The sequence below is a fragment of the Phocoena sinus genome, chromosome 2, assembly GCF_008692025.1.
Source record: "Phocoena sinus isolate mPhoSin1 chromosome 2, mPhoSin1.pri, whole genome shotgun sequence".
NCBI lineage: Eukaryota > Metazoa > Chordata > Mammalia > Artiodactyla > Phocoenidae > Phocoena > Phocoena sinus.
In genome coordinates, this window is record NC_045764.1 from 10,915,076 (window position 1) to 10,941,659 (window position 26,584).

The following is a 26,584-nucleotide window of genomic DNA, read 5'->3' on the forward strand; positions in this document are numbered from 1 at the left end:
CCCCACATGCTTTCATTAGTAAGTGAGTCACTTTACTTTCTCTTCTTTGAAGAGGGTTTGGAGACTATTTATTTCAAGATGTGATGGAAAATTAGAGTGAAAATTAAGTGTCTAGTGAGTTAGGCACGCAGAACCATCACCATTTCCTCTCCATTCTATTCATCACCAAGTCTGCTCATCCTACTATATTCTTGATCTCTGTGAATGGTAAAACCATCCATCTAGTTTACAAACTTGAATCTTTCTCCATGCCCTTCTCATTTAATCTGTCATCAAATCCTATAAAGCTACGTCCTAAGTATTTCTTGAAAATACTTCTTCTGGTTCCACTACTGCAGCTTATACTCTGGCCTCTTAATGGGTCTCAGGTCTATGAGTCTAATCCCCCCACCCCACCCAGTTGCTAGCATGATCCTTCTAAAATAAAGAGTTAATTATGGTATTCTACTTAAAATTCCTCAGTGATATCTCATAGCTTTCAGAAACATGTAAACTCATGGATCCTGCCTGATTTTCTAGCTTCATCTTCACAACCCCATACATACATGTTTTGTTCCAGGCAAGCTGAGTGATACGTCCCTACTTGCCGCCATGTTGTTTCCTCTGCTCACCAATTCACCTACATGACTGTCACTTGACTTTTAAACTTTGACTCCCACGTGATCAGCTCTTCTAGAATGCCTTCTTTAATCCCTCAGTCTGATATCTATGACTCTCTCCCATCCATAGCCCCAGGTCTGGAACATGATCATGGCCTGAAGCCGACTAGGCAAGAGCCAGCCAGGCAGTTGTCCAGGGCACCAGTCTTCAAAAAGATTTACACGTCGTTAGGAACATTGCAGAGAGAATATAGTGTTTATCAATACCATTTGTGCTCAGAAGGACTACTTCAACAAGGTTCTAGGAATCAGAGGTGAGAAGACCCAAGAATATGCTTGAATAACAATAAAGGATTTCTAAACTGCCTTTCAAAGAGGGTGAGTTTGGTTAGTTTCCATGTTTTTGTTTTGCTAGTAAGGTATGCAAGTTAGGAGTCCAAGCTGAGCTGCTTAGGACAGCACAGGAGAGGGAACCTCTGCCAGTAGGTGTCCTTCTCTGTCCTTCCCTGCATTGTGCTTGTGGTGGGGGGTCTGTGCAAAAACTGTGGTCTCTCCCCAAAAGGAAAGTGGAACAAATGCTTAAAGAACATCAGTTTGAAGGGGAACCAAATATCTAACTAGCTTTCTCAGGGTCCACCATGTTTCTGGCTGGTTCTGATCATAATATATATCATATGATCTTGTAATAAGTTGAATTACTTGCCTAAGTTCTCCATAAGCTTCCCAAGGACTGAAACTATGATGTTTTGTTTTGTTACAAATCTGAAAAAGGAACATGTTGACTCAAAGTGTGTGACCTGGAAGGATGATGATACAAAGATCAAGAGTTAGCAGTGTATATTTAACACTGTCCAGAGAAGAACGACCTTGAGTCAAACAGGTAAGAATATTCTGTTCACTCAAGAGGTATTCTATATTGTGGGATAACTACAGTTCATTGTGAGTGAAACATCCCTGAAAACGATCCTTCTCTCTTTGGTTTGACTTCATATTTACCAAATAAACTATTTCCACAGTATCTTCTTAAAAGGGATGGGGAGTCTTAGGTGGAGAAGACCAAATATGTGGTCACTGGAAAGATATATCAACCATTATAAATCAATAAATGTACATTTTAGTTTATGTTTATTCTTCTATAAGTGTGATTAGTGGAAGATAAAAATCGCTAAATCTGATCAACTTTGTGTACCTGAGCAAAATTTAATTTCTGGACTTCTCACTGTGGTGACTGCATCAAGGCATTATGTCCCTTTCTGAGGTCTTGGGAAAATCAAATGATTTATGTGTAATCATTTTCAAAGTTATAAAGCTCCTATGTGTATTTTTTTCCTCTTTGATAAGAATGACCTGCATATTTTAAAGGATATTTTAGCTTTGATTGTTTTCTCCTTAAAATTTCATTTCATTTTGGTATGACTTTCGGCCAGTAGAAATTTTATGCTCTTGACCCAATTTAAACTAATATTTTCCTTCTTTCTTTTGCCAGTAAAATATTATTATACTCAACTTTTCTCAAGAGAAAGATGTTCTGTTTCTTCATAGTAGGCTACAACACTGAAGGGAAAAGGGGGTACCTTTTGACTTGACTCTTTTTCTGGAAAGTATACAGAATGCTGTGAATAAATAAGCTTTTCAGATCTTTTAGGATTAAGTTACATTACTTTAATAGAGAAGAACCCTAAACAGATGTGGAATTTACAAGAAATGATGTTTTTTCTGGTAATGACCCATGTTGATTTGGCAGTTGTTTAAATATTATGTCAGCCAATTATATTTAAAATCTCAAACAGATTGGAGAGATAGTCCCAGAAAAAAAGGTAATATCGAGGGCAAGTAAAATTATTTTCTGAAAACTTCTGCTGTTTGATTTGAACTTTGTAAAATTCAAGACAAATATGAATAATCTCCAATCTTGTCAAACCAGGATGTCAAATCATTTTAACCAGGCCACTTGATCCAGTAGAAATGCTATTTTCTTGCATTATCTTTTCTGTTAGATTAGGAAACTGTGTTGTGCTAAAATGAACAAGTTAACAATTCATTATGCAAAACCCATGGGTTAAATGTTTTGCAATTCCAAAATTTTAAGATTTTAGAAAGGTGAAGTCATGTGTTTGCCATATATTCAGTGTGGTAGTAATAATTGGCTCTCTGAAAAATGTGTGTGTGTATACATAAGTTTATTAAGACTTTTACTGATTAAACAATGTAGAACACAAAATTACAAATAATAATAAAATATACAATACTCTTTCCTGTATATAGCCAGTCAATTTCCACCGAATGCTTTAACTTATTTTTGCCCAGCTCAAAATGTTTACTCTATATCACTTGGTGCCAATCTCACTAATTTTACTTGTAATCATCACTTAGAACTGTATTAAGCAGGGTTGTTATTGCAAATAACAGAAGTTACTCCGAACAAGTTTAAGCTTAAATTAAAATAAATTTATTAAAAGATAATAAATGGACCAAAGAATCTCCAGAAAACCAGAGAATCAACTTTAGAGGTTGGCACCAGAAACAATACCCAGGTCACATCATTGAATTGCTTTTGGGGACCACTAAAGTGGCAGTAAAGTCATTAAAAAAGTAAGTCATAAATGGACAAAAATATCAGATGAAAAGACCAGCAGCAGCACAGAAAGCAAGTGAATGACTCAATGAGAACATGAGATAGTAAGTGCTGCAAACAAAACATTGAGGGGCTTCCCTGGCACGCCAATGGGTGAGACTTCGCGCTCCCAGTGCAGGGGGCTGGGTTGGATACCTGGTCGGGGAACTAGGTCCCACGTGCCGCAACTAAGAGCTGGCACAGCCTAAATAAATATTTTTTAAAAATATTGAAAACCTAGAAGTTCTCTAATTTTAAAGAAAATGATATACTACAACATGGATTGCAAATCTGGGGTGTGTGCTGTCAAGTATACCCCAAGCAGTATTTTTTTATGTGGCTTCAAAAGAAAACCTATTGCTGGGCATATAGTTATAAATTAAAGTTTAATGTTGCCATGAATACAAGCAAGCCTAGTTTAATCTGAAATAAAGTTGAGTGATTTAAACATCAACGTGCATTGATATTTGTGCCTTAAAGAGTGCCAAAAAGAGTTTTTGTTGTTGTTTAAAAATGTTTTTAACTTCTGTTCAAAGTGATTCCTAGCATTTTTTTCTTATTTTAGCATTTCTTATGAGCTCTGGAATATCTATTTTAAAGTTTCCATTTTGAAAAATGGCAATTTTTAATGGATTGAGAGAAACAGTATTTGCTGTGATTGTTTTTGAAAGTGAGTTGCTATTAAAATCTAACAAAAACTTCAAAGAGAACAATTTATTACCTTCTAAACTCGATTTTGATGAAAAAATATTTTACAATTTTCATTAACATGTAATTTAAAAATCTCCTTTCTTTTTTCTCAAAAATCTTACAAGTTCATTATATTTTTTGACGTGGTAAAATAATTTCAAAGATAAGGTAGAAATTATAACCATAGCCTAAGAACTGATAATAATTTTTCATATCATAAACAGACCATACATTTTTATTTTAATACAGCCAAGATATGAAATTGATTTTTACAACATTAGAAGGAATCACAAATGTTTGGAAGTCCATTTTCACTAGCCTTCAACACAACTTTACAAAACAGTATACCTATTGGATACAAGAACATATAAATATTAGACAATCTAAATGTCCACTAACTGGCAAATGGATAGATTATGGTATTCATACTATAGGATATTATACAGTAATAAAAATTAATGAACTATGGTTTCACTCATCTGCATGGATGAATTTTAAAGTTTTTAAATAAAACGTCATGGAAGAATATATATAGTATGATTCCATTTACATAAATTTAAAAAGAGGCAAAACTAAACAGTGCAGAATTGTAATACAAACAAGGGAATGATGAAGAGAAAATTTAGGATAGTGGTTACCTCTGAGGGAGAGAAGTAAATGTAATCAAAGAGGAGCCACAGTGGGTGTCACAGATGAGGAATGGTCTATTCATAAAGCAAGGTGTGGGGCACATGGTTGTTTATTATTCCTCCTTAAACTGTAAGTGTACTTTACATACGCTGGAGAAAATGAGAGGTAAGAAAGTGGAGACCATATATGCAGACAACTCTTTTTGAAGGCTTGGTCTTGAATGGAACGTAAAGAAATAAAAGAGTAGATGGGGGGAAATGTGGATGTTTAGAGTTTTGTTTTGCTCTTATGCTTTATAAGATATGAAAACAGAGCATCTGAATGGCATAGAAAGAAAGGTTCCATCAGAGGGGGGAGGTTGAAGAAACAGCAGAGGAGAGAACTGATGAAGCAAGTGATGTGAGCGCCCTGACGGGAACAGAAGCCAAGACACACCTGAAGGAATACCACCCAATTCAACCCAGCGGGAGGCAGGCGAGGAGAGAAACAGGTACAGCAGATTCAGACATTTGGTGGTGGGAAAGCATGTCTTCACTGCTGGCTTGTTCCTCTTGACTGAGGCAAGGTTTTTAGCTGAGAGGGAAGGGCTAGAGTTGGTTTTAAGAAAAAGTGAAGGCATGAAGTAAGTTTTGGACAGAGAACAAAACCAACCACAGATAAAGGCAGGTACCCTCTTGAACAACTCACCATCCCTATTTCCTTTGTCTGCCTAAAATGTATTTCCCCTTCCTTTTCACCTAGAAAATCTTGCCATCCTTCAGGACTTACCTCTGTTTCTATGTCCTCTGTGAAGCCTTTTCTGACTGGTCCATGGTAATCCTACAGCTCTTGACTGTATCATTTTTCACTTACTCATGACCTAACTTGCAGTAACTCTTCTGTGTTGTATCAATACATGATTTAATTTTACATGTTGTCTCCTTAATTACAGTTCTTGTGGGCAAAAATCATGTCTTTTTTTTTTAATAATTTTATTTATTCATTTTTGGCTGTGTTAGGTCTTTGTTGCGCGGGCTTTCTCTAGTTGCGGCGAGTGGAGGCTACTCTTCGTTGCAGTGCACGGGCTTTTCATTGCAGTGGCTTCTTTTGTGGAGCACGGGTTCTAGGCGCACGGGCTTCAGCAGTTGTGGCTCGCGGGCTCAGTAGTTTTGGCTCGCGGGCTCTAGAACGCAGGCTCAGTAGTTGTGGCGTACGGGCTTAGTTGCTCCGCAGCATGTGGGATCTTCCCGGAACAGGGCTCGAACCCGTGTCCCCTGCATTGGCAGGTGGATTCTTAACCACTGCACCACCAGGGAAGCCCCATGTCATTTTTTTAAACACTGTCCCTCCCACTTTCAGAAAAATAGTGCATTCTCATACACACAGGAAAATTTACATGCGTTTTCTAAACATATCATTTACTGAAACAAATATCCTTACAAGCAAATGATAAAATAACTAAGACCTACGTGAATAAGTAAACTTTGAATCTTCCATTATTTTCTTGTAACGGCTCTTAGTTTTCAAGTTTTGGTTTTAAAATGTACATTTTAGAAGCCATAGATCCAAAGTTAACATAATTAGTTTAATTTTTTAAACAGATTGCTTCGGCTCATTGAACGATTACAATTTTTTCTTGACAACTTATGTTTATGGAGGTAGTTTTCCCAGAAAATGAAGCAGAATGTTATCAGCAAAGACAAATTATGTTAGGAATGCCATCTTGTGGTTGAGAGTAGTCCATTACACTAATAGGTCCTTTCACTGATAATCTTTAATTCAGAAATAAAGCATCCAGGAAATTCACAAATGTAAATCACGTTTATAATGTACTGTTACTACAAAGAAGGAAAAACTAAATATGTGCATCAACTGTATGTGATTTTAGTTACCAAAAAAGACAATGTTCATTGAAAAGAGACCATAGACAAATTATATAGGAATGGAGTCCAAATAATACAGGAAAACTGGTAGAACTATAAACATACTTCCATGAAGACTATTCAAATACTCTGAATTTTGGAAAGCTTTTCTCTTGAAATAGATACACAATTTTATTTCCGTATCCACTACTAAGTAGTTCTGTGGATTATTACATTGTGGATTTAAATCTTGTGTCTTGGTTTTCAAACTACATCACCGTAACTCTACATATCTTAAGGGGAGTGAAGGCCAGAGCACTTATCTAATCTGGGTGGCGTAGAATACACATAATTAATTACAAGTCCGAAATGGAGAGTCAAAAACACTACTAGCCCTTTCTTAATAGATGAGCTTACTACTTCCTCCACAGAAGTTACCATTAGAGTGGTAAATTATCTTTCTATTCAATAGAGAACTGGTAATGGTTACAGATGTACTACGGAACAACTATGCTTAAATATTTTAATTGCCAGATTGAACGCCAGACATTTTGGTCTGCTTAAAAGTGGGGGTGAGGGAGTAGAAACTGATATATCCCTCATGAGTGCAAAGCACAGCACAAGGGTCTGTGTACTATGCTACCTTTCTGTCACTTCCAGATTAAGGATCCAAGGAGCATGTGTAGGTATAATGTTCAGATCTAGAGATTAGGCTATTGAAATTCTGAAAGATAACAGATCTACATATAGACATACATATTAACATAAAAAACAAAATGTCATTTGTATTCCAAATCTACTTTTGTGATCAATTATTGCATGCTTATCACCAGAACATTTTTTTTAACTCAGAAAACTTCTATATGAAGTGATTTTGTGCCAGTTTTTCCACGTGACTCTTCAGGACATTCACATCAGCTGCACAGACCTGGCACTCCATGTTCCCTTGCTGTTTTGTTCTCTCCAATAAAGCCTCATGAGGTGGAGGTAATGCATTGTATGAACTCAGTAAATAAACCTGACTTGATGAAGTCTGACTGATTTCTTTGATCTTTAAAGCCTGCATGATAGCAGGTGCAAACTTTGAGTAATGAGCTGTAGATGAGACGATCACTGGGCAGGTTTTATCTTGCATTCTGTCTGCAACTACTTTTGCAACAGCAGTGTGTGGATCCAAAATATACCCGGAAGTATTGTAGGTAGAGTGAATAGCTGCTAGGCACTCTCCCTCAGAGCACCAGTCAGCTACAAAATCCTGCTGAATTTTCTCAACTAGAATCTTTTCTATCTGGAAGTGATGCTGCTCTTCTAATTGATTAAATAATCTTGTCATTAATTGTCCATCTTTATTAGCCATCAAGTGTAAATGTCGCTCCAGGTTTGAAGATTTGAGAATATCAATTGCTGGTGAAAAGGTTTGTGCTAATTTTCTTTCCCTTAGATCATAATGTCCTGTTTTTATAAAATCAGTCAAAACATGGTTCTGATTAGAAGCACAAATAAATTTTCGAATAGGGATTCCCATGGTTTTGGCATACACTGCTGCTAAAATGTTACCAAAGTTTCCTGTGGGAATACACACATCGACTGGGCTTCCAAAAGAAATAAACCCTTGGCTAACGAGATCAAGGTATGCAGAAGCATGATAAACTACTTGGGGAAGCAGTCGGCCCCAGTTTATGGAATTAGCTGAACTTAACACTGTTCCATATTCCACAGTAAGAAAGCCAGTAAAATCAGAATCTTGAAAAATCCTTTTTATAGATGTCTGGCAAAAATCAAAATCTGACGTGACACCTACTGCCCATCCATTTTCGTTCTGACTGCCAATTATTTGTGCTTTTTGAAAATCACTTACTCCATCCTCAGGAAAAAATGTGGCCACAGCTATTCTTTGCTTGTCATTCTTACTAAGACGACTAAAGCCATTTAAGACTGCACTCCCGGTGTCTCCTGAGGTGGCTACAAGTATCATGTAATTACAACTTGGTGGAATACAGTGTGCAAAAAGATGGGGCATGAGCTGTAAAGACAAATCTTTAAATGATCCCGTTGGTCCATGGAACAACTCCAGGATGAACTGGTTGCCTGACAGGTGCCTGACAGGGGCAATTTTTGAGCAGGCAAAGTTTTCCCCATAAGCAGTTTCAATCATTTCTCCCAACCTGGAAGCAGGTATGTCAGCAGGATGTATACATTTTTCCAAGAGTATTTGTGCTCTTTCTATGTACGTTGCTCCTACGAGGCTTTTCCACTCCCCAAAGTTTAATTTTGGAAACTCCTTCTCAGGAACAAAAAGTCCACCATCAGGAGCTAACCCCTCAGTCACAGCTTCACTGAAGAATTTCGTTGGGACCTTCTGTTCACAGTCTTTAGGCCAAATGTGTCTTGTGGAAATGAATGTTTCTGAGTCCACATCTTGGTATCTTTTAACTGCATTCAGCACTTTGTCAGCTACCTCCTCCGGGGAAGCCCCATTTTCACATAAAACACGAGTATCGTACCACTTCTTATAATACTGTCTTCTAAACTTAAGTAAGTCTTTCACAGATGTTCCAGAATTCTGACCTACAATCCTATCTATTTTCATTAATTTTAGACGACTAACTATATCTATTGGAGGTACATCCAGATAAACAATTATTCCATTTTTCTTCAGATGCCGCATGCTAGCTTCGTGCAGTGGATTGGACCCAGTAAGGGAAATCACACTTCCAGATGCAGAGAAGTTTAACACAGCTTTTCCTTCCTCTTCTAAAAATTGCTCATTACCAACATCCTGCAATTTTTCAGACACACTCATATTCCAGGTTTTTTCAAGGATATCATCATCCACATCTATGACACAACAACCTAGTTTCTGACCTATTATTCTGCCTACTGTTGTTTTCCCAGCACCGGGTGGTCCCATCAGGATAATATTTTTGTCTCCAACAAGAGAGTAGATTGAGTGCCATGACTTCCTTAATTCTGCAAGTGCAAAGGTTCTTGAAAGAAATAGCTGTGCATGTTTATCCGTTTTCACATGTGTACTAGAAAAGCATTTCTGAGCTATTTGTTTCAGATGCTGACATCGGTTAAAGTGGAGCATTCTCTTCACTTTTCTGCGCAAGCCAACCTAAAAACTGGCTTTGGCCCTTTCAAACATAAAAACAAACAAAAAAGACATTTGGTTACTAATTTCAAAAGACTATCCCAATAGGATTAAGTATAACCACGCCCACAGTACATACACTGTTTAACATTCTTCCAAATTTATGGGATATTTAAAAAAGTATTTGAACCCAAATTCTCATTTATTTCATATTATCCTTTTAACAATCTTTTCAAGTCTCAAGACATTGAGTAATCCAAACTTTAACAATTTGTAACTATGAGCAACACTTTATTCAGAAAATGCCGTATCATAGATGCTTTTTCAAAAAGATACTAAATCAAATTAGTATTTATTTTCCTATAATGAAAATTGTCTCATGGTTTATAACCCATGTAAATAAGGATTATTTGGAGTTGGAATGCTATTTACTTGCTGAACAAAAAGCTGAACAATACTCTTTATATTTAATTTCTCTTTAGTTTATATGAAAATGTTGAGAGATTATCATGTTACTCATAAATTTCTTAGTCAAAGAATTCACAAGAAACCAGAATAAAATATTTGCTTATAAAAATAAATAAGATGCTTAAATAATTTTCCAAACTATAGGGCAAAGGTATGACATTTTCTTTCTTACATGCCTTTTACATGCATACTGTTAAGAATCATTCTTACATCTTTTTCATGTTGAAGTCCTTAAAAAAAGCTAGTGAAAGATATAACATTATGCAAATACTTAAGAAAAATTGATAATCAGCAGCAAAGTCAAAGGCTACATATCTATAACCTTCTCTGCATGGGACCATCACTTTAATTTCTGTCCTATAAACATCATCATTGGAGAGACTTAACTCAAATTCCAGACTCCAGAGTGATAGCAAAAAAACTCAGGAATGTTTCCAATGATAAGAGGACAAACTTATTCTGGCATCCGGAGAAGCTCTGTAATTCCCCATACTGGTCAAATCCCTGTCTTTGGAAATTACTCACCATTAAAACACAAATGTATGCAAGACAGGTCAAATTTTACTTAAAAAAAAAAGTTTTACTAGACAGTACCGAAGTTCTGCCACAAAGCAATATACAAGACAACATAACCAAATGATAAATATAAATCTTTCACACGACACCTAAAACTTTCAATGATTTAACTGTATGTTTAGTGATCAGTGGACTGAGGCTATGAAATGAGTATCTGAATCACTACATGATTTAGATGCAATAATATCTCCTGTAAAAAGCACAGTGTCTGCCACACATGGGTACCTCTTGGCTATTTAAATGATTTTATAATAAATTCAAAGCATATAGCATGGTGGTTGGCACATAAGACCATTTATATAGTAATATTAACCACTGTCACTCAATGACAATAGACTAAAAACATATAAATTCAATCAGAATATCTAGGCACAAAGCTAGGCATATTTTTTTATGGTTTGGTTTGTTTATAAACCTTCAGAGAAAACGGGTACTCATCCGTGGATCAAGAACTGTTCTGTCAAGCACAGTCTAATCCTTTCCCTGAAACAAGCCAAGGATCAGAGAACTGTACACTTGAACCCTATCAGCAATTTCTTTTATTAAACTACTTTTATTCTGGAACTCTTCGTTACCACATTATTTTGAGGACACTGTATAAAACAGCCTGATTAACTTCCTATTCAGGTGGCTTTTGCTTATAACATCACAGAGTGTCTTCTTTGTTAGTTCCCAATGCATAACTTTCTGAGGTCTATATTGGTAATAATTGTGTATTACCTGAGTAGCTGGTTTGTTTTTATGGGCATTAAATCTTTTATCTGATATTTTCCACTTTATGTTGGTTGCTACAATGCTTAACGTCAACTCCATTAAAAGCAGAAGACTGTAACACAGACATTATGCATGTTAACTTCACCTTATCTTCTGTAACCTTATTCTTCCTTTGTTTTATATGAATTCAAAGTAGAAAATTGTGACAGTTCAACTTATTAATTCTGTATCAGTATTACTTCACCATAAAAATCTTCCTGAAACTAGCAGAAGGCAGGTATTAATTGCTCTAACATTATCATTTTTAAAGAAAATTAAAGAAGCTACATACTAAATTTTGTAACATTTAGCCACAAACTCATTTTAGGGTTTCAACATTCACTGTAAGCCAACCAAAAGACAAGAGAAGATGGAATAATGCCCACAGCATGTAACTTTTATCTGGAAACTGCATTTTTACTTAAGAGGTAATATAGTCAATTTTCATTATTCATGGTAGTTATATTCTATCATGTCACCATGAATATGAATTAGTGAATATTGAACCATTGCTCCTAGGGGAAATACAGGGTTAGGTTCCTGTGAGCCTCTGGTCACAACATTTTTGCCAACCAATCAATACGTAATGTTTTATGTGTGTTTCTGCTTAAAGACATCTTATTTAATATATATACATAGTGATTCATTACCATTGAACTCAGCCTTTAACACACACCTGAAGGAAACTTATCTAACACACACATTTTCTCTGTAAGGGACATCGTGGCCTTAGTGCCTTAGGAACACGAGTAGCACTTCAGTGCTCTGCTTGGGGGCCATTTTAACCAGCAAAATCACCAGCTAGAAGCACAAAAATGCAAAAAATGTGGCACTTAAATAGAATTCAAAAGACACTTGTTTATAGTAGGAGCTGAAACAAGAAGGCAGAGCATCACCTTGTTTAACTCCAGCTTGGAATGCATATCTCATGACTCGAATTTTTCACCACTGTGCACATGACCATGAATGATTGCAAAAGTGCTACAAGTATTAATTTTGGGTTATAAATAAATTTTAGTGAGTAGAATTCACAAATATAGAACTTGTGAAAAGTGAGGACCAACTGCATATCATTTTCCTTTATGATTCAAAACCATGCTATTAGACTTTTTCATTTACTTATATTTTAATACGTTTTTCAGTAAAGGGGTTATGAATAGGCAATTTTTCTTCAGCCAAAGAACAAAACTATTTCAAATTAAATGCAAGTCAATCACATAAGAGTCAAGAAACAAAAACAGTACTTAAAGACTAAATCTCTTGATCATTAAGTACTCAGGTTTTACTGAATCATTGATGTTCTGAAATATTTTTTGTAGAGCCAAGTTCTACACAAAAAATATTTTTGTAAACTCTCTAATTTCTCAGGGGATAGAAGATATATACCACTCCATTATACATTAATAATTTTTAAATAGGTTTTCTTATCACTTACAGTGGAGTTTTTTGATCCACTAGTTCCAATGGACACTTTTTTGACATGAAAGACACTTGCCATTCAAACAGATAAATGGAAAGGCAGTGATGTGTCAGTATCATAGCAAGAACTTTAAAAAACAGAATGTCCACATGTACCTATTAATTTAAGTACTGTGTGACCTCGAAGTATGAAATTTAACAATTTTACTGTGGCAAGCTGATCAAAACTGAAGAATTCAAGGAAAAAAGTACAGAAACCACTTTTTAAAAGGTTTTTAAATTATTTCCTAAGAATGATAACAAAGTTATACACTTTGAAAACAGAAATACATATTAGTTTTCAGGAAACTATTTACAGTGATATTTTCCTACATTTACCACTAGATGATTGATAATCAGCCAAAATCATATTAAACCCATTATTTTTACTTCCAAAATAGTCCAGAAATTTTCAATTCCATTATAAAATTACCTAGAATACTTCTGGGAAATTGTCAAAATCTATTTAGTGAAAATGATTTAGCATTTGTTACCCATTTAAAATATTTGTTATTACTCTCCCAAAATAAGGTGTAGCACTTCAAAAATTATTTCATGATGAGAACTGGCTACAGTTCAATGAACTTTTGAAAATATTTATGCCATGATTATACTTGTCATCCTGTTTTAATACAATCTATTAATAATTTCTAAGGATGACTAAATCTAGTCCACTATTTTATGAAGAAAGACATTCTAAGGTTTTTTAAAAATTCTTAAAAAATTACTGCATTTTTACAATAAATTGTTTTCCCATAAGTAATACGAAAAAAATGCAAATATATTAGGATATAAACTAACCCGCAGAAGGTTAGAAGCTTTGCTGCTTCTGACTACTAAGTAAAAATCCTCTTAACAAGCCTTCAGTCAGTCAGCTGACTGAAACAGCGAGGAGGAAGGACCACACTTCAGTGCCATGTGGTAATCACAGGGGTCTTACAATCAAAGCATTTTCCAAGTTCACCACTCATCTTTGCCTTTATCTTAGAATCAAGCTGCCTAAGCCTTTCCTGTTGGTAGTCTTATGCTGTTAGATATCTTTAAGGTCTTGCGTATCTAATTCAAAAGCCTCTTTAAGTACCCTTTGCAATTCTATAACTTAGAAAAATATTGTAAAGAATATGTCTTTAGAAAGGGTTTATTTTCCTCCCAATTGTCCTATTTATAGTCCCACCTCTGCCCATTTTATTCATTTAAGTAGATTAAAATAATACTTAGCGAAAAAACCTAATTTGTATGTACAACCATTCATTCATATAAGGGGTCTGTGCAAACTACAACCCACAGGCCAAATCTGGCCCACCCCTATTTTTGTAAATTAAGTTTCATGGGAACAAAACTTTGCTCATTCATTTTTTTCATTTGTTAAATATTGTCTTTGGCTGCTTTTGAGCTATTATGGTAGAGCTGAGTAGTTTCGAAAGGATCCATCTGGGCTGCAAAGGCCTAAAATACTTATTATCTAGCCCTTTACAGAAAAAGTTCACCACCTCTGATGGTACACCAATACTAATTCTCTGTGGACATACTGAACATAGGCATTTCCTTGAATAGGACTGCCATTTTGAGGGAATTATAAAAATTAGAAATGCATTCTTTGTAAACATACCTTCAAAAGGCAAGAAGAATTACAGACCAAGTATCTAAAGGAAAAAAAGTTCCTTTCCAAATGATTTAACAACTTCATTAAGACGGTGCACTGAATACACTACATTGAGACCTTAAATTCTGTTTAGTGTTTTTAAAACCATAATAAACATACTGACATCAGTGAAATTACTGTATTCAGTAACAGCAGAAAGTCAAGACTAGCTAAAGCCAGTGGGTGCTTACTAACTGCAGAAATCATGCTTTGCCTTTATTGGCTCTTTTAGGAACTGATTCACATAAACAGTCCTAAAGCGTTCCTTCTAATTAGAAAGTTTATAAACTTTGGCCAATGACTGTCCACTTGGCTTAACGGTATTATCATTCTGAGTCCTTAGTTCAAATCTTAGCATATGTAGAGAACATTATTCTTCTCTATACATGCTAAGCAAAAAACCCAAAAACGTAAAATACTCAAAGTGGAAAGGAAAAGGGCAAAGTGGCATATACAAATAAACTTTTGTTTCAAAACAGAAAATCCGACGTGAAGAACAGGAGCATCACCCACAAGGTGCCAGTCATCTGAAATAAAATGTTGTTAAACGCCTGGGATAAAAAATATAAACCTGACCAACTGGATAAGAAAAAACTAAATTTATTCTTGTCTAATGAAATTCACTAAGAGCCCAAGATGATAAGGACTCACACATTCAGCAAACCCTTTTAAATTAACCAAGCCACCAGGCTGTTTTAATCCCTCCACCGAGCGCCCTGGCAGTGAGATGACCAAAACTGGCCTTCTCTTATCTTGGAGCATCCTTAGTCCCCTTTCGGGCAGAGTGGCCTCTATAAGGTTGGTTCAGAACCATATTGCCAAAATGTCTTTCAAAGCCTCGGGATGGTGAGCTTCCTTCAGCAGTCATAATAAGTCCGCGAATAAGTAAGTTCACGGAAGACCAAATGGTTCAAACGGAATAAAACCTCTTCTAAGATCGTTTTCAAAAAGGGACACCAAAAAAAAAAAAAAAAAAAAGTCAACAACTCAAGGGCCCGTTCAAAAGGCTTCTCCTTCAGGTTTAGGCTTCTCGTTTAAAAAACAAAGACCTAAGAGGAGGGGCCCGATCAAGAGGTAAACTGGCGGAGAAGGGGCGAGGTGCAGGAGAAAGCGAGGCAGGTGGCCCAGGGGAGGACGGGCCGCGACAGGTGAACCGGGAGGACGGCGGGGCGCGGTCGCGCCCGCACAGGTGGCGGCAAGAGCCCGGGACGTAAGCAGCCTGGAAGGCGGGCGCGGACAGAGCGCTGGGATCACCGCCGAGCAGCGCAAAGGGGAAGGCACGGAGCTGGAAAGGCATGCGATGGGAACGGACTGGTTTCCACAGTTTCCCTTTCTCCTCAAATAACTCACCAAGAAAATCACACTGAGAAGACGGGGGAAAGGAAAGGAAATGGGATGGAGCGTCCGGGAGCCGCCAGTGCCACCTCGGGCTGCAACCCGATACCTCGGGCGCCCGCCCAGGACGGCCCACAACCTTGAGCCCAGGCCTCGCTAGGCCCACCCGGCTCCCGCACAGCGGCCTTTGCGCCTGCGCCGAGGTCGGCTTCCACGTCCTCGTGCCACGCCTACGGCCGGAGCAGCCCAGCACCGGGTAAGTGACTCGTCCCGCGCTCCACCCACCCGAGCCTGCTCCTCTCCTCGGGCTCCTCCCTCTCTCGTCCCGCTGCGGACGTCGGACGTGCGACAGCGTGGCCTCAGCCGCTCGCCCCGCCCCACCGGGTAGGCACCTGCGCACAAGAACGTTAGTGTGCGACGCCAGCACGCCGGGTTCGGTGCCGCGCGTGTCTCTGCTAGAGTTTATCTTTTTCTCCAAATACACAGAAACAGGAAAGAGCAACATTTTTAAGGGGACGCCAGTCTTCACCCCTTTACTCCCAAAGGTACATATAAACAGTGGTTTTCACGTTGAAGTTCTCTGAGAGAAAAGGAGCTGCGGAGAGAGGGAAGAGAGGAAAGGTAGTTTGCAGGGCCACCTTCCACTTCCCCGTTGCCTAGTAACTGTTTCCAAGGCAGTCGCGCCGTCAACAACGCTAAGTGATCCCAAGAGTAATAGAGAGATTTTATTTTCTTCTCAAGAGAGGACAGCTAAGAAGACGTCAAAGGGGAATTGTGTGAAAGAGAGAAGCCTTAGTTCCTTGAGAAGGCAAGAGAATAGGAGAGGAAAGGGGAAGCGATGAAGAAAGGGATGGAGATATTGGTATAATGAGGAAAAAAGCTGAGTAGTTTTAAGGACTCATTTGGTGGCCATGGATCCAACGTGCTCTTCTGAGAGCATTTATAACCTCATACCCAGTGACTGGAAGGAACCTCCCCCGCCTCCTCGGTACGTAAGCAAAGATTACCACTTGAAACAAAAATGGGGAATTACTGTTCCATTTCAGGATTAAATAAGCATCATATCACTTTCAAAACGAGAGAACGTGTATTTTTGTCTCAATGAAGTAGCCTTGGATGACAACTTCTTAAATAAGAGTTTGCAAAATATAAGTATTTAGCATCTCACAATTCACAGAGAGGGTGGCCTGGTGCTGTGAGAGGGCCGTTTTCTTATGTTAGCCTCCTTTTAATACGTATGTGATTGTTTGTAATTTAATTGTGCATGTATGATGTGGCATACAACATAGCCTGAAATTTCTTATTGTTGAAAAGAGAAAATCACAATTTTATTATCCTGTGTTAGGATACTTGAAACTTGGTTTCAGGAGTTAATTGTTTTGTCTCTGACTACTGCTCCCTGTATAAAGGGATAATGCTTATTTTTTTTCCCCAAGAGTATTGTCAAGTATAAATTCCTATTTGTTTCTGAGCCTCAGTTTTTTGATTGGTGAAATAAAATAAATGGATGAGGTAGTTTCTAAGGTCTTTTTTTTTTTTTAAACCAAGTTGTCATTTTCTTTTTTTTTTTTTTTGCGGTACGCGGGCCTCTCACTGCCGTGGCCTCTCCCGTTGCGGAGCACAGGCTCTGGATGCGCAGGCCCAGCGGCCATGGCTCACGGGCCCAGCCGCTCGCTCCGCGGCACGTGGGATCCTCCCGGACCGGGTCACGAACCCGCGTCCCCAGCATCGGCAGGCAGACTCTCAAGCACTGCGCCACCGGGGAAGCCCTCTTTCTTTTTTAAAAAATAAATTTATTATTTTTGACTGCATTGGGTCTTCATTACTGCATGCAGGGTTTCTCTAGTTGCGGCGAGCGGGGGCTACTCTTTGTTGCTGTGCGTGGGCTTCTCACTGAGGTGGCTTCTCTTGTTGCGGAGCACAGGTTCTAGGCGCGTGGGCTTCAGTAGTTGTAGCAGACAGGCTTCAGTAGTTGTGGCTCACAGGCTCTAGAGCGCAGACTCAGTAGTTGTGGCACACGGGCTTAGTTGCTCCACAGCGTGTGGAATCTTCCTGGACCAGGGCTCGAACCTGTGTCCCCTGCATTGGCAGGTGGATTCTTAACCACTGTGCCACCAGGGAAGTCCCTCTAAGGTCTTTTCTTGATCTGATGAAGGAAGAGTGGATTGATAGAGACCCAAACATATGTCATTGAGTTAATATTTTCATGTAGCTGTTAGGACCCCCTCTAATTCCCCAAATTTCGAAAAGGAAACCACACAGTAAACATCCCAGTTAGTCTCCTGGGACTTAGCACTTACTTAATTCTATGGGGAGAAAAGAAGGTAACTGATAGAGAAAATCTCATTCCTCCTAGGATTTTTGCAGCTTTTACCTTTCTCTTTTTCCTGATCCAAGGCAAAACCGCATTGCAAGAGCAGTGGGCTAAAAATAAAAAACAAAAAAACAGGCTCTGCAACTAATCGGTTTTGTGATCATGAATACATTTTCATTTGTTTTCTGATCTGTAAAACAAACTAAATGAACTAGATAATCCTTAAGGTCTTTCACATCTAATTATCTTTACTAGTAATTGCTTGGGGTGCATAACATCTTCAACAAGAGGGCAGATCCTTCCACTTTTAAGCTTGAGTATCTGTTTTTAACCAAACCAATCCCTATTTTGTTTTTCATTAGCTTCTCAAAATCTAGTAGAAGTTAGAAATAGGAATTCAAAGTAAGATATGGTACAGTTGTAGAGTTTATGAGAAGTGTTCAAATTAACTATTGCTGAATGGACTTTTGGTCGAAAATTCCTGTATATTGTACAAGATAAAGTTTCTCTGTATAACTCACTGGCTGATTATATTTTCCATAGAATACTGTATTTGAATGTTAAGATAGTTTATTAAATAGGCGTTTTGTTTTTTGGTAAATTTAAAAGCTTTACTGCATCTAGGTGACTTTTTCAAGAAATTTTATAGGAAAAATCTTTATTCATTTGGCAGGCACTTACTGAACCCCTATTAGTGTATAACATTGCCCTTGGGCAATGTTGGAGTGACAGCACAAACTTGGTTTACTCTGAAGGAGTAAGGAGAAAAAACTAACCTACGGTGAAAGGAATAGAAGGCATCCAAATGTGATGGCAAAGAACTCATTGCATTAGGGTGAAGTTAGGCTACACTGTCAGCACAGCCATGAGTTTTTAATTTGACAAGATGTCATGCATGCAAAACACTAATTTATAAAAAACAGAGCATAATAAAACATTTAACCAATTCTTTCTCACCACAGTAACACAAACTTGCCCTTACCCAATCCCCTTACTGCAGTACAAATTCATGCTAAGAAAGAAATATATTAAGCTGCAAGCCTTGTTTGCATCACTGAGTTATAAACCCAGCTTCAGTAAAGCTCACTGCAGCTCTTTGCAAGACTGGCAAAATGATCGTCCAGCTTTCACAAAGAGGTGGATTCCTTGGGGGAACCAACAGTTGACAGCACTGTGATCTCCCTTACCTCAGAGGTTACAGGCTCCTTGGGGAACTGGAAGATAAACATTAAAATGTTGGTTAACAGTAAAACCATGTATTATTGAAAACCCTAATGAGAGATGCAGATGCTAAATGATAATTTAGAAAATGGATATATGTAATCAAAGTGGGATGAAGGGCACCCTCTTCCTGTTGAACAGTGAGCTATGAGCAGTCTAGGTCCCAAAATTCTACACAATTGACCAGTGCTGCAATAATATTGGCCTGACATTTAAAACAAAACAAAGAACAGTAGTTAACCAGATGTTCATCTAACCCATTAGGATAAAAAAAATCTCAAACAAGCATTATCAAACTGTACCAACTCTTGGTCTGTAGTTCTCTGTGTGCTCTTTAAGATAAACTGCTTTAGAAGTGTGTATCTACAGATTTAATATGACTATGTGGTGACTATTGGCAAGAAAATAAGTGCAAGTATGATACGTCTATTGAAGATAACTTTAGTTTTAGAATAATTAATCTATAGCCCACATCTAATAAAAAGTAGAAAGTAAGGCCAGTTGTCTAATAAAGTCACCCTCTGGATCTTTATAATAAAACCACACTATCCAGAAAATGGAATAAAATGCAGCTATTGAAAAGAAAGTATGATGGAAGCAAGCTAAGTGTCCATCAATAAATGGATGGATAAAGAAGATGTGGTGTATATATACAATGGAATACTACTCCACCATAAAAAAAAGAATGAAATTTTTCCATTTGCAGCAACATGCATGGACTTGGAGGGCATTATACTAAGTGTAATAAGTCTGACAGAGAAGGACAAATACTGTGTGATATCACTTATATGTGGAGTCTAAAAAATACAACAAACTAGTGGATAAAACAAAAAAGAAGCAGACTCACAGATAGAACAAACTAGTGGTTACCAATGGGGAGAGGGAAGGGGGGAAGGGTAATATAGGGGGTGGGGGAAAAAAGGATTATTATGGGATTATATGAAACAATGTGGGTGAAACTTTTGAAAATTGTAAAGTGCTATAGAATTTAAAGATGCAATAAAAAAAGAAAAGAAAGTAAGCTTTATGTGTACTAACATGGAAAGGTATCACATTATATTAAGTTTTTTAAAAAATAAATTTATTTTATTTATTTATTTTTGGCTGTGTTGGGTCTTCGTTGCTGTGTGCAGGCTTTCTCTAGTTGTAGTGGGCAGGGACTACTCTTCATTGTGGTGCACGGTCTTCAGTAGTTGTGGCTCGTGGGCTCTAGAGCACAGGCTCTGTAGTTGTGGCACACGGGCTTAGTTGCTCCGTGGCATGTGGGATCTTCCCAGACCAGGGCTTGAACCCGTGTCCCCTGCATTGGCAGGCGGATTTTAACCACTGCGCCACCAGGGAAGCCCCTATATTAAGTTTTAAAAATCAAGTTACAATTCATACATAAATAGAGATATAGAAAACATAATTTTTTCTGGAAAATGAATTGAGGAGATGGAGGGAACCTAGATCTTTATTCCTTTTTGCTGTTGTTGAGATATAATGGACATATACCATTACGTTAGTTTCATCATTTAAAAAAGTTTTTGTAATTTGGAAAAATTAAAAAATTATTATTCATATAGAATAGAATATCTTGTTTTCTATAACAGATGGTAAGCTTTCAACTCACAAAGAATAGTGTAATGAATCACAAGATTGCAGATTTTTAAAAGGTGAGGGTATACGCACTCCTTTTTACTGCAGAGGAAGTTATTTTATTAAGGGATCATATCTGCCAATTCCAACTTCCCTGGGAATTTCAAGGCACAGATTTGGATTGAACATTATTTCCTGATGGTATCTAGTGAGCTCATTCAGTTTGGACCATAGTTAATTCCCAGACATTTAGTTCATGATTAAGGAAAGTCTTCTAAAAGCAAGAAACAATTGAATGTTTCTCCACACAAACTTACCTACATAGTAAGATGAGAATACAAAGTATTAAAAGTGGTATAGCTGAACGTCTGCTTCCAATCAAGAGTGGAATTTACCCTCTCACCTTAAACAACTAAAACACCAGAAAAATATATGTAAAACAATGGTTTTTCAGGCACTGGACAAGCAACACAGAGCAGTCATCCCTAAGAGAAGGGAAACAAGTCCTACAGTTGTCCCAACATAGTCTCTGGAGAGAATCTCCAGACAAAAGTCCAGGAAAGAGAAATTAAAACAAAATCCAGCAGTTTCTCTGAGTTAAAGAAACAGAGTTCAGAGTTTGAGGTAGTCAAGGCATGTAGAGTTCACAGCACAAGAGTACCAGAGAGGAAAGAACTACATATATAGAGAACGATAGAAGTATGCAGGAGAATTTCCCTGAAGTCTTTGGTTGACAGTACTTTTGTATGTTGAAACTACCAAGGCCAGGGAAATAGCCAACAGAAGGCAGCAGAGCCAGATAAAGTTTATATTCCCACCAACCAGAGTGGAAACTCCTCCTAAGATGCAAGGGATTGAGTAGTGCCCTCAGAAATATATTGCCTCAGTGGTAGGGCCAAATCAGAAATAGACTGAAAGCTCCTGGACCCAGAAATACAATGTATAACCAAGAGAAAAATCAGTCAGTACAAACAGACAAAGAAATGACATCAGTGAGAGAATTAGTAGACAAGGAGATTAAAACCACTATTTTAAATATTCTCCATGTGTTCAAAAAGGCAGAGGAAAACATGAGCAAGGTATGGAGAGAAATAGAAGGGTAAATAAAACCCCAAATCTAACTTGAAGACATAAGTAATACCATGTCTAAAATGAAAATAGTACACTTAATGGGAATAATAGCAGCTGAGACACTGAATAAGAAAATATTGTTGAATTTGAAGACATAGTAATACTAGAACAATACAAAATGAAAATGAGAGAAAAAAAAAACTGAAAAGGAAAACAGAATCAGTGAGCTATGGACAACGTCAAGCAACGTAATACAAGTGTAATTAGAGTCCCAGAAGGAGAGTAGAGATACAGAACAAAGATTTGAATAATGGTCAAAATTTTGACAAAATTAATGAAATCTCTAAATCCACAAATCCAAGAATCATAATGAGCCCCAAGCAGGGAAAGGAGAAGGAGGAGGGAGAGGAAACCATACCAAGGGCCATTAACATAAAATTTCTTAAAACCAGTAATAAAGAGAAAAATCCTAAAAACAGCCAAGGAAAAAAGAAACATTACATAAAGAGGAAGAAAGTAGGTCAGCAAATATCAGAAACAGTGGAAGCCAGAAGTTTAAAAGTCCATAATGTGTAAGAAAAGGGTATGAGTTGGAAATTTGGATTTACACAATGAAATAAAGAACACATAAAATGGTAAATATATGGGTAAATATTAAAGTTTCTTCTTTTTAAATTTATTTCTGAATTTCTTTTTAATTTATTTGGCTTTTTAAAGGGAAAGTAATAACAATGAATTACGGGTTTCATAACACACATATAACATTAGGATAAAGGTGGGGGAGGGGTAAATGCAAGTATTCTTTTGTAAGGTTCTTATGTCCTATGTGAAGTGACATAACAATACTTGAAGGTAGGCTGTGATCAGTTAAACATGTATATTGTAAACCTTAGAACTTCCACAAAATAAAACAAAAACAAAAAATAAGGCAGAATAAAATAAGGAAGAACCAGCAATGGGGTATGTAGAAAACAAATAGCAAGATGGAAAATTTAAACACAAACATATTTTAAAAATCACATTAAATGTGAATGGTCTAAATACACCAAAGAAATGAAACCCTTTGAAAGGATAAAACTTCTATGCTTTCCCTAAGAAAATCCCCTTAAAAATACAGACACAAGTAAGTAAAAAGTCAAAGAATGGAAAAATGCTGTTACCATAAATCAAAGGAATGTGGACTGGTTATATTAATATCAGACAGAGTAGATTTTTAGAGCACAGAATTTTAAAAGGGATATAGAATATTATTTCATAATATTGAAGTGATTAGTATTTCAAGAAGGTATTCTAAATGCTATGCACCTACTAATAGAGCTTTAAAATACATGAAGCAAAACCCGATAGAACTAAAAGAAGAAATAGACAAATCCACAGTTATAGTCAGAGATTTCCGCATCTCTCTTTCAATGATTATTAGAACACTTGAAAATACTTCCAACCAGTTTGACCTAATTGTCATTTATAGAACACTCCAGCCAACAGCAGCAGTGTGCACTTTCTTTTCCAGTGTATGTAGAACATTTACCAAGATAGACTATGCTTTGTGCCATAAAACAAGTGTCAGAAAATCTTAAAGGATTGAAATTTTACAATTATATTCTTTAACCACAGTAAAAATTAATTAGAAATCAAAGAGGTATCTGGAAAATCCCCAAATATTTGGAGATTAAGCAAAACACATCTAAACAAACTCCTAAGCCAAAGAAGATATCAGAAGGGAATTAAAAAGGTATTTTTTTAATTTTATAGCTTCTATTAGATAAGTATAAAGGTTTAAGGTCAAATATCTAAACTTGTACCTTAAGAAACTAAAAAAAAAAAAAAATTTTGAAAAAGAAAAGCAAATTAAACTCCAAATAAGAAATAGTAAAGATCAGTGCAGAAATCATTGAAATGGAAAACGTGAACATTAAAGAAAATCAATGAAAAGCTGGTTTTTTAAGAAATCAATAAAATTAATAAGCCCTTGGCTAGGCTTATCAGCAAAAAAAAAAAAAGAGAGAGAAGACATAAATTACCAATATCAGGAATGGGAGAGGTGACATCACTATAGATGCTACAGATATTCAAAGGATAATAAGGAAATACTATGACCATCTTTATCCTGGCACGTTTTTCTTAGGGCACAGGTTCCATCTAGCTTGCCTAAGCCTGATGGAGTCGGATAATTCTGCTTTATAGCTATCTCCAAATGAATATAGATATATATAAATTAGAAATGTATATCCTTTATATAAACTTTAAATAATTTTTACTAGAAATGTAAATGCTACAACTTTTTCTTTTAATTTTAGGTATGTATCAGTTTTTAAGGCAGCTGTAAAAGATGAGAAGCAAAAATTTAAAACTGCAATGAAAACTATGGGACCAGCAAAACTTGAAGTACCTTCTCCAAAGGATTTCCTGAAGAAACATTCAAAGGAAAAAACTCTACCACCCAGTAGGTTTTATCACTCTTTTTAATATTAAAAGTGTTAGCAGATAATTTAAAATTATTTTGTCTGTGAATATTAAATGTTTACAGTGATAGCAACTTTCCCTCATATTAAACAGAATATGAGAGGCTAGGAGAAAGCAGAAGTCAAGAACATAGTAGATGCACCCCAGTGTTCATAGCAGCATTATTTACAGTTGCCAAGACATGGAAGCAACCTAAGTGCCCATCAGCAGATTAATAGATAAAGAAGATGTGGTATATGTACACAATGGAATACTACTCAACCATAATGAAGAATGAAATATTGCCATTTGCAGCAATGTGGGTGAACTTGGAGGGTATTATGCTAAGTGAAATAAGTCAGACAGGGAAATGTATGACATCACGTATGTGTGGAATCTAAAAAATACAACAAACTTGTGAATATAACAGAAAAGAAGCAGACTCATGGAACAAACCCGTTGTTATCAGTGATGAGAGGGAAGAGGGAGGGAGCAAAACAGAAGCAGGGGGTTAAGAGGTACAATATTATGTATAAAATAAGATACAAGGATATATCGTACAACACAGGGGATATAGCCAATATTTTATAATAACTATAAATGGAGTATAACCTTTAAAAATCACTATATTGTACACCTGTAACTTATATAATATCAGTATTATACATCAACTATACTTCAGTGAAAAAATATTTTAAATAAAAGTTCTCAAAAAAAAAAAAAGTTCTCAAAAACCCCCACAATGTAGTAGAAAAAGAGAGTGGAGAATGCCAAGTTGCCCCCCAAATAGACTTTCCTTTGATGGTGCAAGCATCTTGAACTACATCTTGGACTATCTGATAAAACCCCACCTCCAGCACCACACTCCCCACCATCTTCATAACTAGCTCCATGAATTCAATAACAATGATCATAAGAAGAGTTCTAAATCTCAGTGGGCAAGATAGCTCAGCATCTAAACCCTGTCTGGTCTTTTCTGCAAGAGATGAAAACTACAACCATTACTATCAGTTGTCGAAGCAACTATCCGGCTCATTTTAGCCTTGAGTATGGGCTTTAACACTCTCCGATCTCTAAGACCATTAGGACCATGAAGGCGTTAGATGTAATGGAGGAGCCTTCATGAATGAGAGCCAGTTTCTTGGGCGTGCTACCTGTACAGTCACAAAGGGCCCCGTGCTTCAGAGGATCCCACACTTGGTTTAATGCTCTGCTTCTGCCATCTTGAAATGCCTAATAATTTTTTGTCAAGGAGCCCCACATTTTCATTCTGTACTGGGCCTCACAAATTATGTAGTCAATTGTGGTCATAGAGAATATGGATATCAGGGGAAAAGGCCATCAGGATAGTGGAGAGTGGATGAAAAAGGAATTGTTATTGGTATTCATGGAAGCAACTTCTTCCCATCTTGGGTATGTCTTCCCTGATGTTTTCAGATAATAAAGAGAAGAGGGCAATGAGTCTATCTATTTTAAAAAGTTAGCCTCAGTGACTTCCCTGGTGGTGCAGTGGTTGAGAATCCGCCTGCCAATGCAGGGACACGGGTTTGAGCCCTGGTTGGGGAAGATCCCACATGCCGCAGAGCAACTAAGCCCGTGAGCCACAACTACTGAGCCTGCGGTCTAGAGCCCGCGAGCCACAACTACTGAGCCCACATGCCACAACTACTGAAACCCACATGCCTAGAGCCCGAGCTCCGCAACGAGAGAAGCCACCGCAATGAGAACCCCACACACTGCAACAAAGAGTAGCCCCCACTCGCCGCACCTAGAGAAAGCGCGTGCGCGGCAATGAAGACCCAACACAGCCCAAAAAAAGCCTCTTCCCATCTTCTGGCATCAAGGAGATAATGCAATATCTCAAGCCCAACTAGGGTGTGCCTTTTGACAAAAATGAAACTACTTCTCCCTATGGCAATATTATGTGTCCCACAATCCTCTCTCATAACTCTCATGCCGTGACAGAGGATGAGGGCATTATCGGGAAAGGTGGAAGAAGCAAGTCTGAAAATACAATATTCATGCTGAAATTCATGTCTTCAGAAGCCTCTCTTGTAGCTCGCTTAAGTGGAGTCTTGTTATTTTGTGACTCACAAGCACTTGAGAACACTGGAAAGTCTTAAAATGGAATTTAATACTTTAAGTGCCTTAGAACCAATGATATTACTTGGGTCCTCATGAATCCTCTCCAAGGTTAAGCATAGTACATAACTTAACTGTATAAATCCTAAGTTTCAAATAAGGAAAAAGGGAAGAAG

At 37.2% G+C, this 26,584-nt stretch overlaps 2 protein-coding genes across 2 annotated transcripts in view; one reads left to right on the plus strand and one right to left on the minus strand.

The window, feature by feature from the left end:
• Positions 1-4,113: 4,113 nt before the first annotated feature.
• THNSL1 (threonine synthase like 1) lies at positions 4,114-15,932 on the minus strand. The gene is made up of 2 exons (XM_032623136.1): positions 15,716-15,932; positions 4,114-9,511 (listed from the first exon to the last, which is right to left on the minus strand). Exon 2 carries the CDS (start codon positions 9,463-9,465, stop codon positions 7,234-7,236), a length of 2,232 nt encoding a protein of 743 aa, XP_032479027.1. The 5' UTR covers positions 9,466-9,511; positions 15,716-15,932; the 3' UTR covers positions 4,114-7,233.
• Positions 15,933-16,096: 164 nt separating this feature from the next.
• Positions 16,097-26,584, plus strand: part of ENKUR (enkurin, TRPC channel interacting protein) — a 29,679-nt gene continuing 19,191 nt past the window's right edge. The window contains exons 1-2 of the mRNA XM_032623137.1: positions 16,097-16,688; positions 24,182-24,327. Coding sequence (XP_032479028.1) covers positions 16,612-16,688; positions 24,182-24,327 — 223 coding nt within the window. The 5' untranslated portion in view covers positions 16,097-16,611. The remainder of the gene's footprint in view (positions 16,689-24,181; positions 24,328-26,584) is intronic.

Excerpts from the sequence above, each read along its gene's own strand:
- THNSL1 (XM_032623136.1), bottom strand. The coding sequence starts at position 9,465 with ATGCTCCACTTTAACCGATGTCAGCATCTGAAACAAATAGCTCAGAAA.